The sequence below is a fragment of the Homarus americanus genome, unplaced genomic scaffold (genome assembly GCF_018991925.1).
Source record: "Homarus americanus isolate GMGI-L3 unplaced genomic scaffold, GMGI_Hamer_2.0 scaffold53233, whole genome shotgun sequence".
Classification (NCBI taxonomy): domain Eukaryota; kingdom Metazoa; phylum Arthropoda; class Malacostraca; order Decapoda; family Nephropidae; genus Homarus; species Homarus americanus.
Genome location: NW_024751660.1, coordinates 1928114 through 1945969, shown reverse-complemented (window position 1 = coordinate 1945969; position 17856 = coordinate 1928114). Strand labels below are relative to the sequence as shown.

At 45.0% G+C, this 17856-nt stretch overlaps 1 protein-coding gene across 2 annotated transcripts; it reads left to right on the top strand.

The window, feature by feature from the left end:
* Positions 1–1240: 1240 nt before the first annotated feature.
* LOC121854689 (sodium-coupled monocarboxylate transporter 1-like) lies at positions 1241–17431 on the top strand. Of its 2 annotated transcripts, XM_042349394.1 has the most exons (14): positions 1241–1315; positions 3112–3348; positions 4170–4300; positions 4994–5182; positions 5814–5974; positions 6126–6266; positions 6530–6588; positions 8007–8166; positions 8374–8492; positions 15218–15372; positions 15448–15457; positions 15525–15692; positions 16008–16120; positions 16411–17431. In XM_042349394.1, the coding sequence occupies exons 2-14, from the start codon at positions 3117–3119 to the stop codon at positions 16552–16554; spliced, it is 1782 nt and encodes a 593-aa protein (XP_042205328.1). In that variant the 5' UTR covers positions 1241–1315; positions 3112–3116; the 3' UTR covers positions 16555–17431. The 2 variants fall into 2 exon arrangements, with proteins under 2 accessions (XP_042205328.1, XP_042205329.1); XM_042349395.1 differs by lacking the exons at positions 1241–1315; positions 15448–15457 and having other exon boundaries at positions 3017–3348; positions 15535–15692.
* The last annotated feature ends 425 nt before the right edge of the window (positions 17432–17856 follow it).

Sequence of the window (17856 nt, the reverse complement as noted above, 5' to 3'; positions counted from 1 at the left end):
CTTTATCTATATCCCCTTTATTGATTCCTTTCACCCACTTAAATACTTCTATCATATCTCCCCGTAACATTGGTTTGGAAATAGAGTAGTGGACGAGTGGAACAAGTTACCAAATATCATCATTAACTCGAATACGCTGGATAGCTTCAAACATAGGTTGGATGGATATATGAGCAATAGGGGTTGGGTGTAAATGGGACTGCCCAGTATGGGCCAATAGGCCCGCTGCAGTTTCCTCCATTCTTATGTTCTTATAATACGCCACTACCGAGGAGAATAAGGGTGACCCAGAAAAATGACCCTGCCTCCCTGTCTGCTTCCTGCCTGCCTCCAACTCACAGTGTCTCAGGGAGCAGGCAGGCAGGCAGGCAGGCAGGCAGGCAGGGAGGGAGGGAGGGATATTTTTCTGGGACACCCTATATACATCAGGGGTGGAAAATGATTATGAGAGGTCGCAATTACAGACGGCAGCAACCAAAAAGAAAATATCGAGCTTGAAAGTTTGAGCACAGACCAAGGTGATAGAGAAGGTGGCACACGAGGTTATTTTACTCCCCACTAAGACTTCTATTCAGGAAATTTCATTTTTTTCCTTTGTTTCTGAATAATTTTCTTTGAACTTACTAAAGAATTAAGAAATATTTGACGTTTTGTGATCTGATGTTTTAAATGCCCGGCAACAGACACGCCTGGGTGAGGGGGTTAGACCCAACACGGTTCCCTCTAGGTTAGTACAACACGATACATAATATTTAATAACTGCGCAGTTCAACATAACTACTGACATCATCATCAGATTTTAGGTCATCATTCCTCTTTCGAGTTTTATCATGACAAATTTCGCCAAAAAATGAACCCAAACTGATTCAATGAAACTTGGACTAATGTTCAAAGTCAGGCCTTACTTCGCTGATGAACAGTTGACAATAATTTATAAGACTTGTACTCTCAAATGGACTACTGCTGTCGTCTGAGGGCTGTGTGTGGTGTTGGGGCGCGTCACCTCCTCGACTCAATGAAAAAAAAAAAAAAAATAATAAACTTCCAGCACTGCTTATTGACAAGAATGTTTTAATAGTGCCACCACCACCACGCGGCCTATCGCAAAGTGTCTTGACCTCTGTCATCTGACCTCAATTAGTTCACATTATCTTGCCTCCACTATCTCCGGTCCTGGCGGGGGAAAACCCAGAGAATAAGTTTGAACTTTCCGTACGATGAAAAAAAAAACGAAGGTACTGACTGACTGACCCACAAGAGCCAAGGTGGTGAAGGTAAACAGCCATCAGTCTGCCTCAGCACCCCGGCCACACAGGTAAGTGACACTCGCTCTTGTTTACATCACACGCATAAACTTTTTTCCAGATATAAAGGTGCAGTGTATAGGTAAACACACACACACTACAAAAAGTGTCTTTATAACCCTACCGAGGCAACAGGAGTCACAATGTTCATTTTGAAATTCATTGGAGCGAGTGTACATTAAGTCCTGTGTGATAACATTACTATAAAAACGGTGCCTTAATCAACAGCAATGTATCGAAAAGTGAATTAACCACGATCATTTGCACGTAGCAAGTCAGTGGGCCAGCTTAGTAAACATCTCACACACAAAGCACCTCACAAATGTAAATTCAGTCACGTGGTGTCAAATAGGACTGTATCGTACAATGTCAAGTGAAGTTGTTATATTGAGGACAACATGAACGTTACAAAGTACCAAGTACAAATGTTGTAAGGTTTACAGCGTGCCGAGAATATGATGACAATGCTAGGTGTTGATCAAGACAGTTAACAAGATCTGGCACATACTATAGGTCATGCGTGTAGCTGGTTGACGTTGTATTTCACTAGTTATATATATTGTATCAAAATAACATGAAAACAAATAAACATTTTAAAAGTAATCCTACTGTAAATATATGTTAATATTTCAACCCATTTTATGACCTACAGTAGCTGCTACAGGAGTCCCGGAAGGGTAGATATCGAACTAGTGACGCTATTAGTGTAAATTAATAGTTACCGAAGGGGGAATGTCTCATATCTGCGTTTTCTTTAACACCCGATAATAAATCCTGGTATAATTACGCGAACCTTAGCCCTGACAACATTTGGTTAATCTTGCGCGATTAACACCACGTACTTATAACAAGGACCTTGTCATAAGTTGATCAAACCTAAACAGTGTGGTGAAGCAGACATTCAGGACCAAATTCATTACCCTACCTTGTAATTATGGGGAGGATAATGAATATAAGACAATCCGCTAACTAACAGTAAAACCGATATAGTGATAGTTTGACGTTAGCTGAGAATACAAGTACAGTATTCAACAACCACCAGTAACTTCAAACTTGTACAAAAAAGAAGTAAACTTGTGTGTCAGTTATAAATAAGCTTTACAAAAACACGCACAGCACATAGCAGTAGACGATAGCTGTTCTTATTCTTCAGACTACAGGTATATAAACACGTTGGCCTTGAGTGAAAGTTGTACAGCTGGACTGCTTATATACTTGGCAACTTGTGTACATTTAGCCCTAAGTGTATCGGTTTGTGGGAATGTTGTTGAATGAGTGTGCTTCAGTGTATATGGGTGTATGTTTATATTTCTGCATGATTGTGTATGTGTGTGATTGAATATGTTCATCTACGTAACATGTCTACGTATGTGTGTATAAACGACATACGCATTCTCTTCATCAAGTCCTGTAGTCACATTACCCTGGCCTTGACACCACACTACTAGCAGTAAACCAACACAGCTGGAAGGATGTTTCAGTATATTGATACTGCAGTTTTTATCTTAAATGTTTCACCATCTTGTAGAGCAGCAGTACAATCCTCAATACCAAACGTTTTATGCGTACGTCTGACACATTTACCGTGTCGTCGCCGTAACTGTTCTCAGGAAAGTCTAAAATCTTCCACGCATATACCCAGGCGTGCTTCTGGGTAGTCTGCTGTCTCCTTCTCTTTCTCGAAAACCATTATTCATGCTTCCTGTTTATTGCTTGTGTGTAATATCCATATAACAAGATATTGCATTCATATTAGCCTCACATGTTTGTCAATACACGTTAATCTCCGAGGACCACCACTCCACAGTCACCATGAAGGAGGCCACGCTTGTAGGGAGCACCATGGGTGGCGGCACCCTCTCCTGGTTGGACTACGGGGTGTTTAGCCTCATGCTGCTGCTCTCCCTCCTGGTGGGCGTCTACTTCGCCATCAAGAGTCGCAACAAGGGCAACGACGAGTTCTTGGTGGGCGGCCGAAGCATGACTTGCCTGCCCATGTCCATGTCGCTGGTGGTGACCTACCTCTCAGCTATATCTCTTCAAGGTGGGTGATGTTAACGCGGGAGTTACTGTAGGACATGTGAGGGTTACTGAAGTTAATGTAGGACATGGGAGGGTTACTGAAGATAATATAGGACATGGAAGGGTTACTGAAGATAATGTAGGACATGGGAGGGTTACTGAAGATAATGTAGGACATGGGAGGGTTACTGAAGATAATGTAGGACATGGGAGGGTTACTGAAGATGATGTAGGACATGGGAGGGTTACTGAAGATAATGTAGGACATGGGAGGGTTATTGAATATAATGTAGGACATGGAAGGGTTACTGAAGATAACGTAGGAAATGGGAGGGTTACTGAAGGTAATGTAGGACATGTGAGGGTTAATAAAGATAACGTAGGACATGGGAGGGCTAGTGAAGATAGTGTAGGACATGGGAGGGTTACTGTAGATAGTGTAGGACATGGGAGGGTTACTGAAGATAATGTAGGACATGGGAGGGTTACTGTAGATAATGTAGGACATGGGAGGGTTACTGTAGATAATGTAGGACATGGGAGGGTTACTGAAGATAATGTAGGACATGGGAGGGTTACTGTAGATAATGTAGGACATGGGAGGGTTACTGAAGATAATGTAGGACATGGGAGGGTTACTGAAGATAATGTAGGACATGGGAGGGTTACTGTAGATAATGTAGGACATGGGAGGGTTACTGAAGATAATGTAGGACATGGGAGGGTTACTGTAGATAATGTAGGACATGGGAGGGTTACTGTAGATAATGTAGGACGTAAAATAGGTCACCAGGATGGTGGGATCACCACACTCACCAACATCACCATTTATCTTGGTTACAGGCTCCCCCGCTGAGACCTTCTACCATAGCATGCAGCCTTTCTTTGCCGATCTGGGCTTCCTGGGAGTACCCATTGCTGCCATCGTCTTTGTCCCCTTCTACTACGAGCTGCAAATTGTCTCCGTTTACGAGGTACGTAGTTTAATATATCATTAGCGGAAATATGATACAGCTTTAAATTGCCATTGTGATATGTTAGTCTATTCATTTTATTCCTCTCTCTCATCTTAAAGAAGAGGACTGCTTGGGAAGGAACGACAAAGCAAGTTTAGAAAGCTACAGTAAAGGGATGGAACAACAAATAGAATTATCCGTATTTACTTTACCATAATCCGCAAATCCTTCAGCCAGTCATACCTAATGTCAGAATGCAAGACCCCAATAAACTTAATAATTAAAATATAACGTCCATCTCCTTTTGGATCATTCTCCCACTTTCCCTCCATAAAGTGCACTCTCATAGTCATTCAACCCGACCTCTCACCTGTCATAAACAGAATCTTCGTCCTCTTTTATAAGCTCCTCTCTATCACTTGCGTTTCTACTCCGGTTTCATTAATACTGTCCTAAACCTCCCTGTTCTTCATACATTAATAGTTCTATAACGCTTTTAACGACGGCAGTTTATATCCTACCATATAATTTAACTACTAAGCACAAAGCAATAGCGTCCCCAAATGTTATACGAGCAGTCACCCAGGCAATCTAAAACGAGAGAAGTTCACGTTTTAAGACTGTCAACTTACAGATAGTAATAAAGTACAACTGCTAGGCAGACAGTTGTCAACACTGCCACACTAACTTGTACGGTCATGACTCACACAGTACCTGGAGATGCGGTTCAACTCTGTGACAACGCGTCGTGTCGCCAGCGCCCTCTTCATCACGCAGACGCTTCTCTACCAGGCCATCGTCATCTACGCCCCGGCTCTCGCCCTCGCTGCCGTCACCGACTTCCCCATGTGGCTCGCCATCCTTGTCGTGGGCGCTATCGCCTCCTTCTACACTACCATCGTGAGTATTGATTACACAAATATATACATAATTAGAGAATTCCATGGCCACGTCGGGGAAGGAAGGCTTAGTGGCCTGTGTAGGATCCCTCTATTATTCTTGATCGTCTTGCTCAGCATAGCTCTCACTTCCACCTCTTATGCTGGGACAAACTTCCTTAAGTCTACCAGCCTGTGTGTGACGTAGTACTTCAGTATATTAGTTATCTGTGGGACACAACGACCTCACTTTAATGTCACGTCTTCAGCACAGTTGTAGGCATTCATTCCCTCACAGGAAAGAACTCTTGGAAAATTCAACATCATTTTCTGGTGCCAAGATTTCAGTTGATATTTGGATTAAAAAATTGTCTTCCTCACTGAATTCCAGGTGGATGAGGAATGTTAAGTGAAGTTTGAACTTCAAGTGGTACTTGAAATTCCATTTGTTTATGGACCACTTAAGTGATATCTGGACTTGGGGTGGAGCCTGGGCTCCAGAGTGTGGTGTTTAAACGTCAAGTATTATCTGGACTCTATATAACGTCTCTACTTCACTCATTATCGGGTCTCCTGGCGGCGCTAACACCATAGGGGTTTACACTCACGATGCCTATAACTAAATATTCTAAGTGAAGGTGTCGACACTGCAGGGAGGCCTGAAGGCGGTGGTGTGGACCGACGCCCTACAGTTTGTGATCGTCGTAGGAGGCCTCATGACCGTCGTCATCATGGGAGTGAACGAGGTGGGCAGCCTGCAGAAGGTCTGGGACATCAACGTCAAACATAAGCGTGCAGGACTACAGGTTCTCAAGTAAGTAACAGCAGCTACAAAATGATCAAGGCTCCGGCGAGAATTGTGTGTCACAATTAAGTGAATAGTTTATCTGTTTATTTACAGTGTATCTAATTTTTATTATTATTACATTTTATGTTGCATTACACTGTATTGTTGTTTTGGTCAGCTGGAGTCCGGACATATTTGAGCGACACACCGTGTGGGGTCTGTCGTGGGCGAGTTTATTCGGCACCATTGTGACCTACGGCACCTCTCAGACGGCCGTCCAGCGGTACTCCAGCATGAAGAGCCTCACCCACGCCTACCTGTGAGTACTGCGTGGGTGTGTGTACGTGTGTGTTTGGTGGCGGTATACGTATGCGCTTAGTTGGGTATACGTGTGCATGTGCTTTTAGAGATATAAGAACGTGATGTTTACTGGAGTGTACAGGGAGCGAGGATGGCGAATAATTATGAGGGAGTGTGACAAAGTTCAGAGCTTAGGACGTCTGGGTGTGAGTGTATGTGTCGTACACCTTGTGTAGTGTGTGTCAGGTGTACCACAATGTTTACTGTCACTCTCTTTCACAGGTCAGTGTTCCTCCTCATCCCTTACTTCACCGCCATCGGCGCCCTGTTGACCATTACTGGTAAGAACTGACTCCTATCTCATCTGTTGCCTGTGGCAAGACACTTGATACCCCACGCCTTTGTTTTTATTAGTGACGATACATAAATCAAACCCGCCGAAGGGAACAGAGAGAATAGTGAACTTATTTTGCTGGAGATTACCTAAGAGTTACACTGAAGATGTGATCCACTGATGTACACTGGACTAGTTATATACACCTACAGTACAGTGCTTCTATACCAATAAGTTTCAACACCCGATGGCGTCCCTTCAGCTGACCGTAGAGTGAAGAGGATGTTAGTTATTGTAAACATTTTATTATAATAAGTTTTTATCAACCAGTGAATATGCTGAAGGACCCACGACCCACTAGTTACTCTAGTATATGCTCCAGCATGACCCACGACAGTTTAGTTACTCTAGTATATGCTCCAGTAGGACCCAAGAGCCCACTAGTTACTCTAGTATATGCTCCAGTAGGACCCACGACCCACTAGTTACTCTAGTATATCCTCCAGTATGACCCACGACCCTTTAGTTACTCGAGTATATGCTCCAGTAGGACCCACGACCCACTAGTTACTCTAGTATATGTTCCAGTAGGACCCACGACCCTCTAGTTACTCTAGTATATGCTCCAGTATGACCCACGACCCTCTAGTTACTCTAGTAAATGCTCCAGTAGGACCCACGACCCACTAGTTACTCTAGTATATGCTCCAGTAGGACCCACGACCCACTAGTTACTCTAGTATATGTTCCAGTATGACCCACGACGCTCTAGTTACTCTAGTATATGCTCCAGTAGGACCCACGACCCTCTAGTTATACCTAGTATATGCTCCAGTAGGACCCACACCCTTTAGTTATTCTAGTATATGCTCCAACAAGACCCATGACCCTCCAATATATGCTCCAGTACGACCCATAACCCACCAATATATGCTCCAGTAAGACCCATGACCTTCTCGTTACTCTAGTATATGCTCCAGTAGGAGCCACGACCCTCTAGATACTCTAGTATATGCTCCAATACGACCCATGACCCTCCAATATATGCTCAAGTAGGAACCATGACTCCAATATATGCTAAAGTAGGACCTACGTTCCTCCAATATTTGCTCCAGTAGGACCCATGCCGGTCTAGTTACTCTAGTATATGCTCCAGTAGGACCCACGACCCTCTAGTTACTCTAGCATATGCTCCAGTATGACCCACGACCCTCTAGTTACTCTAGTATATGCTCCAGTAGGCCCCACGACCATCCAATATATGCTTCAGTAGGGCCCAAAACTCTCCAATATATGCTCCAGTAGGCCCCACGACCATCCAATATATGCTCCCGTAAGGCCCACGACCATCCAGTAATATTCAATGCACAGTCTCACACTCCCTGTTGATCAATGTATCACCTGCCTCTGGGTGTTTGACTGCAGGTCTGGTGGTGTTCGCGACTTACGAGGACTGCGATCCTCTGAAGGCCGGGTTGATCCACTCTAAGGACCAGATCCTGCCGTACTACGTCGTGGATCGCTTCAGCTCTGTCCCTGGCCTGGCAGGACTCTTCATATCCTGCCTCTTTTCCGGGGCGCTGAGGTATGGCCTCATTTTCATAAGTATATTCTTCTCTGCCTGCCTGAGGCCCTGCTGGATATTGACACAATGTGCCACAACTGGATAATGTTCATAGATAAAGACTGACAGTCAAACAGATGTGTAGACAGAGAAATAAATTAATTGATATAAACAAAGAGATGGATAAATAGTATAGTGAAAATAACGAGTTGCCCTTCACCTGGTCAGCACCATCTCGTCCGGAGTGAACTCTCAAGCAGCTGTCACCTGGGAAGACTGGCTGTCTAAGCTGCCAAGCTGTGCCTCCCTCTCCACCTCCACCCAGACCCTCATCACCAAGTTACTAGGTAGGTCCCACCCTCACACACCACCCACACCCTCATCACCAAGTTACTAGGTAGGTCCCACCCTCACACACCACCCACATCCTCATCACCAAGTTACTAGGTAGGTCCCACCCTCACACACCACCCATACCCTCAATCATCAAGTTACTAGGTAGATCCCACCTTCACCCTCCACCCACACCCTCATCACCAAGTTACTAGGTAGGTCCCACTCTCACACAACACCCACACACCTCATCACCAAGTTACTAGGTAGGTCCCACCCTCACACACCACCCACACCCTCATCACCAAGTTACTAGGTAGGTCCCACCCTCACACACCACCCACACCCTCATCACCAAGTTACTAGGTAGGTCCCACCCTCACACACCACCCACACACACCACCCACACCCTCACATCACCCAGTTACTAGGTAGGTCCCACCTCACACACCACCCACACCCTCATCAAGTTACTAGGTAGTCCCACCTCACACACCACCCACACCCTCATCACCCAGTTACTAGTAGGTCCCGGCCCTACACACCACCCACACCCCTCATCACCAAGTTACTAGGTAGGTCCCACCTCACACCACCCACACCCTCATCACCAACTTACTAGGTAGGTCCCACACTCACACACCACCACACCCTCATCACCAAGTTAAGAGGTAGGTCCCACCTCACACACAACACCCACACCCTCATCACCAAGCTACTTGTCCCACCCTCACACACACCACCCACACCCTCATCACCAACTTACCAGGTAGGTCCCACCTCACACCACCCACACCCTCATCACCAGTTACTAGGTAGGTCCCACCTCTACACACCACCCACACCCTCATCACTAAGATACTAGGTAGGTCCCACCTCACACACCACCCACCCTCATCATCAAGTTACTAGGTAGTCCCACCACACACCACCCAATAACACCTAGTTACTAGGTACGTCCCACCCTCACACACCACCCACACCCAATATCACCAACTTCTATGAGTCCCAACACACCATCACCAAGTTACTAGGTAGGTCCCACCCTCACACACCACCCACACCCTCATCACCAAGTTACTAGGTAGGTCCCACTCTCACATTCCACCCACACCCCCCCTCATTACCAAGGTTTGCTAGGTAGGTCCCCCTCTTACACCACACACCCCCATCAAGTTAGTAGGTAGGTCCCACCTCACACACCACCACACACTCCATCACCAGGTTCTAGGTAGGTCCCACTCTCACATTCCACCCACACCCTCATCACCAACACTAGGTAGGTCCACCCTCACACCGCACACACCCTCATCACAAGTTGCTAGGTGGTTCACCCTCACCACCCACACCCTCATTACCAAGTTACTAGGTAGGTCCCACCCACACACCACATATATGCCAAGTTACTGGTAGGTCCCACCTCTCACACCACCACCACCCTCATCATCAAGTTACTAGGTGGGTCCCAATCTCACATTCACCCACCCTCATCACCAAGTTACAATGGAGTCCCACTCCACACGCCACCCACACTCATCACCAAGTTACTAGGTGGTCCCCCTCCACACACCACCCACACCCTCATCATCAAGTTACTAGGTAGATCCCACCTTCACCCTCCACCCACACCCTCATCACCAAGTTACTAGGTAGGTCCCACTCTCACACAACACCCACACACCTCATCACCAAGTTACTAGGTAGGTCCCACCCTCACACACCACCCACACCCTCATCACCAAGTTACTAGGTAGGTCCCACCCTCACACACCACCCACACCCTCATCACCAAGTTACTAGGTAGGTCCCACCCTCACACACCACCCTCAACTTATCGCTGGTAAGATGCTGCATTGTACCATACAATATGTTACACTATAAGCAATATATATGTAATATCCAGAAATTTCAGAGTAATTTCAAATGCCCGCCATGAGTGATACTGAGCGTTCAAGGTCATCTGAGGGGAGGGAGCGCTGCCTGCTCGTAGCGAGAGACTGCGGAACTAGGCCTATATGATATTAAATGTAATTTACCGAATTAATAATGATGCGATTCATGAAGTTAAGGGACTATTATTGAATTTGAAATTATTATAGATCGTTTAGCAGTCTGAATAATGTTACGGGTGTCCCAAGGAGTTATTAGTTAGGCGGAAAATATATCACGTAGGCCCAAGCTAGCGCCTTGGGGAGACGCGATGCTGGCTAGGCCAGTTCCGGAGAGCATTCACACAGACAAGACGTTCCGCGCGTCCATCAGAAATAGTCACGTGGCCTAGTCACCTGTGCTGCGCTATTGCAGTATAACAAGTAAGTCTCATTCGATCTCAGACAGGGTTAGATAGGGCAGTGATAAAGTAAACTAGAGCTAACAGTGAGTTCATTTCAGGGTTTCCGTCAGAACCCACTTGACTGGAGTTGACCTGGAGTTGACTGCGAGAGATTGACTGCCGTTGATGATTGAGGGTGGCGATTGTCGCCATTGGACCGATCAGTGTAGGCCTGTCACTGTTTAGCGGGGTAGCAAAGGATCTCTTGAGTGAACGAGTGCTCCCGACAACTAAAACGACACGGGACCAGCATCGGCAGTGGGTGATCAGTTCTTACCACTCCGGTGCACAACACCACGTGTCCTCGGTCAGCTAGTGAAACCCTCTTGCTAACGGGAAGCTAAAGTTTCTCTCAACTGCACAAGGTCTGATTGGCTCACTCTCTTCCTGCCCATGGACGCACTGGGAGTACACTGAGGCTATCTGAGTATATTAATGGTCACACACTGAGACCGTGAGTCTAGGACTCTAGGAGATACCTAGAGGAACATTTTATCTTCCTTATCACGGGTGTAGTTAACACCATTCCTCAGACTGATATTATCTTGACGTGTGTAGTTTAATATTTCTTAAATAATTTTGATAGTAGTGTTTTTTTGAATGTTTGTGCCATTAAGTGGAACCAGAGTGATACTGTGATTTGATTCTTTTAATGCCTCTAATTCTTCATAATTCTGATCTCAGGTATAACCTTGTTCCCCAGAGCAGTGGTTAGGTTAGGTTAGGAAGTGTACACCTGTTGGGGTGCTATAATTTTGTTGAGTGATATTATTTTGCTGAAAGCCCTTAAGGCCTATTCATTGTAGAGTATTTAATTTCTTATCTTTTATTACCATTCCTCAGTGACTGATATTATTTTGTTGAAGACCCTTAAGGCCTATTCATTGTGGAGTATTTAATTTCTTATTTTTTAGTACCATTTCCTAAGTGACTGATATTATTTTGTGAAAGCCCTTAAGGCCTGTTCATATGTGCAATTAACATTTCTTAATACTTTAAATTTATTGTTGCCTGTGTTTCTAATAATTTCTATGTCATGTATAACTTTTATTCCCCAGAGTAGTGGTTAAAGTTTAAGTTAAGAGGTGCGCATATTGGTGTACCATTATTTGATTGTGTTTGTAGTGTTGGAGGGAATATAAGTGTCTAAATTTTACAGTGTGTCTCATTCATCCCAGTCACAGACGCTATCCTTCCACGGGTCACGGACAGTTCATTTTGTGTAGTAGATTTAAGTGTTCTTGTGCTGGTTCGGGATTTTTCTCAAAGGGGCGCTTCCACTGCCTTTACCATCTATTAAATTTTAATAAACCCCAAGTCAAGTGAGAAATTAAAGTCCAGCAAATTCCGACCGGTTACAAATGGTAGCAGAGCGTAGTTTTTAATGTCGTGACTGATAGTACTGTGGTTGGGATAATGAACGCCATCATGTGTTGGTTAGCAATGGTAGGGATTGAACTCGCACTGATGCTCATCCTTGTGCCCGGACTGAGTTGGTTAGGCTTGACAGTAGAGATGTGTATGAGGAGGAAGAGAGACGGCCGCGGGACATTGGTGCAGCTGAGAGAGGAGTTCGGAGACCGAAAGAGGGATTATCAAGCACAGGTAAACAGGTTCAAGTGGGAGTCTCAGGCACACATTCAACGGTTCAGGGAGGAAACAAGGGGTGAATGTCAGGCACACGTCCAGCAGTCAAGGAAGTGTGAGGTCCAAGTGGGAAATATAGGGGTACGTAAGTAGTTCAGAGAGGTTGATCGAGCCCTCCAGCTGAGAGACAAGACGAAGCCGACCGATTACAGTTTAGGGTGCATGGTAATGAGAAAAGGCAGGTTGTAGGGGGTGAGTTGGAGGAGTTGTGAGTAGGGCAGAGGGGATTGGAGAGATGGTTAGGTCAGAGATGTGCGTTGAGTAGTGGTTGCTGTCATGAGCGGGATTGAGTTGCTGTCATGAGCGGGATTGAGAGTACGGTTGTAATGTCCAGGGCCTCACTAAGATGGACTGGTACATTGTCAGAGGGTTGGTCTGCCGGCATGAGGTTCGGAGACGTGGACTGAGTATTGTTTTGACACTGGTTCCTCTTAGCTCAAGGGCCAGGCAAAAGGAGAGCATGTTGGAGATGGACTGAGTATTTTTTTTGACACTGGTTCCTCTTAGTTCAAGGGCCAGGCCAAAGGAGAGCATGTTTGTTTTGGACTGTGTATTTTTTTTGACATTGGTTCTCTAGTTAAGGGCCAGGCAAAAGGGGAGCGTGATGTTCTGGTTGGATTGAGTTGGGCTAGGAAGAAATGGAGTTGCTAGCTGCGAGTGGAATAGTACAGAGTTGAAGGTGGGTTCTAAGTTGTTCTCTCAGCACATGAGGGCAGTGCTGTCTTTTTTTAGGGGGGTCGAGTGTTAGCGGGAGAGAAAAGGAGAGAAGAGAAGACGGGAATGCTGCATTTAGCAAAAGGGGTGAGGTGCAGTCCTTAGAACAAAATTTTAGGGGGGTCGTATGCATGTTTTCTCAGCACATGAGGACAGTGCTGTCTTTTTTAGGGGGGTCGATTGTAATATTCAGAAATTTCAGAGTAATTTCAAATGCCCCGCCATGAGTGATACTGAGCGTTCAAGGTCATCTGAGGGGAGGGAGCGCTGCCTGCTCGTAGCGAGAGACTGCGGAACTAGGCCTATATGATATTAAATGTAATTTACCGAATTAATAATGATGCGATTCATGAAGTTAAGGGACTATTATTGAATTTGAAATTATTATAGATCGTTTAGCAGTCTGAATAATGTTACGGGTGTCCCAAGGAGTTATTAGTTAGGCGGAAAATATATCATGTAGGCCCAAGCTAGCGCCTTGGGGAGACACGACGCTGGCTAGGCCAGTCCCAGAGAGCATTCACACAGACAAGACGTTCCGCGCGTCCATCAGAAATAGTCACGTGGCCTAGTCACCTGTGCTGCGCTATTGCAGTATAACAAGTAAGTCTCATTCGATCTCAGACAGGGTTAGATAGGGCAGTGATAAAGTAAACTAGAGCTAATAGTGAGTTCATTTCAGGGTTTCCGTCAGAACCCACTTGACTGGAGTTGATTGGAGTTGACCGGAGTTGACTGCGAGAGATTGACTGCCGTTGATGATTGAGGGTGGCGATTGTCGCCATTGGACCGATCAGTGTAGGCCTGTCACTGTTTAGCGGGGTAGCAAAGGATCTCTTGAGTGAACGAGTGCTCCCGACAACTAAAACGACACGGGACCAGCATCGGCAGTGGGTGATCAGTTCTTACCACTCCGGTGCACAACACCACGTGTCCTCGGTCAGCTAGTGAAACCCTCTTGCTAACGGGAAGCTAAAGTTTCTCTCAACTGCACAAGGTCTGATTGGCTCACTCTCTTCCTGCCCATGGACGCACTGGGAGTACACTGAGGCTATCTGAGTATATTAATGGTCACACACTGAGACCGTGAGTCTAGGACTCTAGGAGATACCTAGAGGAACATTTTATCTTCCTTATCACGGGTGTAGTTAACACCATTCCTCAGACTGATATTATCTTGACGTGTGTAGTTTAATATTTCTTAAATAATTTTGATAGTAGTGTTTTTTTGAATGTTTGTGCCATTAAGTGGAACCAGAGTGATACTGTGATTTGATTCTTTTAATGCCTCTAATTCTTCATAATTCTGATCTCAGGTATAACCTTGTTCCCCAGAGCAGTGGTTAGGTTAGGTTAGGAAGTGTACACCTGTTGGGGTGCTATAATTTTGTTGAGTGATATTATTTTGCTGAAAGCCCTTAGGGCCTATTCATTGTAGAGTATTTAATTTCTTATCTTTTATTACCATTCCTCAGTGACTGATATTATTTTGTTGAAGACCCTTAAGGCCTATTCATTGTGGAGTATTTAATTTCTTATTTTTAGTACCATTTCCTAAGTGACTGATATTATTTTGTGAAAGCCCTTAAGGCCTGTTCATATGTGCAATTAACATTTCTTGATACTTTAAATTTATTGTTGCCTGTGTTTCTAATAATTTCTATGTCATGTATAACTTTTATTCCCCAGAGTAGTGGTTAAAGTTTAAGTTAAGAGGTGCGCATATTGGTGTACCATTATTTGATTGTGTTTGTAGTGTTGGAGGGAATATAAGTGTCTAAATTTTACAGTGTGTCTCATTCATCCCAGTCACAGACGCTATCCTTCCACGGGTCACGGACAGTTCATTTTGTGTAGTAGAGTTAAGTGTTCTTGTGCTGGTTCGGGATTTTTCTCAAAGGGGCGCTTCCACTGCCTTTACCATCTATTAAATTTTAATAAACCCCAAGTCAAGTGAGAAATTAAAGTCCAGCAAATTCCGACCGGTTACATATACAGCCAGTGTAATGGTTAAGGATGGGTTCCTCAATGCTTGACTGCCGGCAGCGCTGGTGTACGGGTTCCTGGCGGTGGGTCTGGCCTTCATGGCGGGCAAGACGGGAGGCATCCTGCAAGCCGCCATCGCCGTGATTTGGTCTGTGACTGGTCCCCTCATGGCCGCTTTTGTCATGGCAATCTTCATGCCCTTCACCAATGCCAAGGTGAGTCTGCGTTCAAATGTCACAACAGAAACTGGTCTGACGCAGCTTACATATGTTTGTTATTACGAGGTGAAGGGAAACGTATTCTGTTGTCATAAACGAGCGCCACTGTAGGCAGGACGTTCATCTGACGTATATTACAGTACAGTACATCTCCCCCAGGGCGCGTGTACCGCCATGCTGCTGGGCACCACCGTGGCTCTGGGGTTGTACTTCGGGTCGACGGCCGTGGGCATCACACCTTACTACCTCCCCACCTCCATTGAAGGCTGCCCTGCCGACCTCAACATCACCACTACCACACCAAAGCCCATCGTCAGGTGAGTCACAAACACCTGTCGTCAGGTGAGTCTCATAAACACCTGTCATGTGAATCTCACAAACACCTGTCGTCAGGTAAGTCTCACAAACACCTGTCGTCAGGTGAGTCTCATAATCACCTGTTGTCAGGTAAGTCTCACAAACACCTGTCGTCAGGTGAGTCTCATAATCACCTGTTGTCAGGTAAGTCTCACAAACACCTGTCGTCAGTTGAGTCTCATAATCACCTGTCGTCAGGTAAGTCTCACAAACAATTTAAAACTTTTGGTGCGTCATTCACAGTTTCTCATTGTTTTCCTGTTGTCATCTGGCAGAGTGGAGGACCTGGACTTCCCTAAGAAGCTGCTGGGAATCTCCTACACCCTGCTGGGAACACTCGGCTTCGTGGTGGCCCTCACCATCGGCATCCTTGTCAGCGTCTGCACCGGTGAGCCTCTGACCTCTTAGTTTTAACATATGACAGTAAACTGTTAACTCCGAGCTGTGACCTCCAATCTTGGACTCTGAACTGTGACCTCTTATATTTTTACCCTGGCCTTAATACATTACCTTTGGAACTTCTGTCTTTTAACTTTATAGTCACCAAAGTTCTATATAATAATATCTTCTTCTTACAAGCAACTGGCAAGTCAGTAATTCTGCATCATCACTATCATTATTATCTCTCTCTTTTAATGTGTGAGTTTGTTAACACGTATCTTTCTGTGTGGTCGGCAGGATGCAACAAGGATCAAGCCATCAAGCGAGAACTGGTCCACAAGTGGGTGCGCTGGTGCCTCCCTGACCCCGACGACTCCACCAACACCCATTTTGATGGCAAGAAATATACAACACATTTCTAAGACCTTTAAGTCCACGTAATATACAGCCAATTATGTGTTGTATAAAACACACTTGAAAACACGGTTCGTTTGCATCCGTGTAAATGAGTCGGCAGAAAGATGACCCCGGCCAGTACCATCGTCGTGACCTTGCCTGTAAGATCTACTGGAGGTCAGGGACGACACAACCAGGTCAACGGCAGCACCACTACACCTTAATGTTCAACACGAGAGGACCTCTTGTCAACACACCCGAGAACTAGATCTCTCCCTCTTTCCTGCTGTCACCACAAAGAACCACGATGACTACCTCACAGAGTCCAGAGTTAGAACATTTTGGCCCCGTGCTCACCCAAACAACCAAAGATACAAGAATTACCTGTTCATTCCCAGTATCTTAAGTGAGGATATGTTACCAGCCATTTTCGGATGGTAACTTAACGCTAAGTAACTTTCTACCTATCTTAAAGCTGACTTCTTCAAACATAACTTATACTCTCATTTACATAGCTGTCTGTAATCTTTATTTTACATGTGAAAAATTATATATAAACTAACATAGAGACGCTAGGTTCGTGTGTGTGTGTTTATATATTCAATTGTATATATTAAGTACCAGTACAATTAACATAGGATATATTACCATAAAACTAAAGAGATTTCTACATGGCCTGGCAGTGTCACGTGTGTGTACCAAGTTCATCATCCACCTCTGTGTTTACCTGTCAATTATAAAGGTAAACATCACACCCGTCTAAGCTACAGTATACACCCTTACACCGCCTGGTCCTCAGAGATCCCTTTACCCCAAGGCAGTAAGACAGGTCACTAGTCCCTGCACTGGTTGGCGCCTCATCCACCAGAATATCGATAAAGGCTGGGTATTATTTATTATCAATAAACGTGGCTAAAAACTGCGTATTATTTTGTTTATTTTATGTATGAATTAATTTGAGGGTTTTTCTGTATACAAAAGAATATTAGTTTATAACAATGAACGTGTGTGTGTGTGTGTTAGTGTGACCACCTTTATTACTTCCGGTTCGTAATAGTCTTATACAGTGAAACCTCTATTTAACGGACTACAGGGAGAGGAAATTCCATTATCTCGAGGGTCTATTAAATGAGAAACCTCCAATTAATGAAACTATTTAGACATGAACACCAATTATATCAAGGGCCCGTTAGATGTGAAACCTCCAAGTAACTGGAGAAGGTTGAGAAGGAGGTCCAGAGTCTCAAGCGCGAAAACTTAGCCTTGAAGCTAGTTTTAGAGGAGAAGAAATCCCTTGCCAGTGTCGTGAAGGACGGTGAAGTTGAAGTGGATTCATGGAAGGTAGTT

Coding starts and splice junctions, on each gene's coding strand:
- LOC121854689 (XM_042349394.1), top strand. CDS start 3,117: ATGAAGGAGGCCACGCTTGTAGGGAGCACCATGGGTGGCGGCACCCTC. Junction 5,975..6,125: donor GCAGGACTACAGGTTCTCAA/GTAAGTAACAGC, acceptor TGTTTTGGTCAG/CTGGAGTCCGGACATATTTG. Junction 6,589..8,006: donor CGCCCTGTTGACCATTACTG/GTAAGAACTGAC, acceptor GTTTGACTGCAG/GTCTGGTGGTGTTCGCGACT.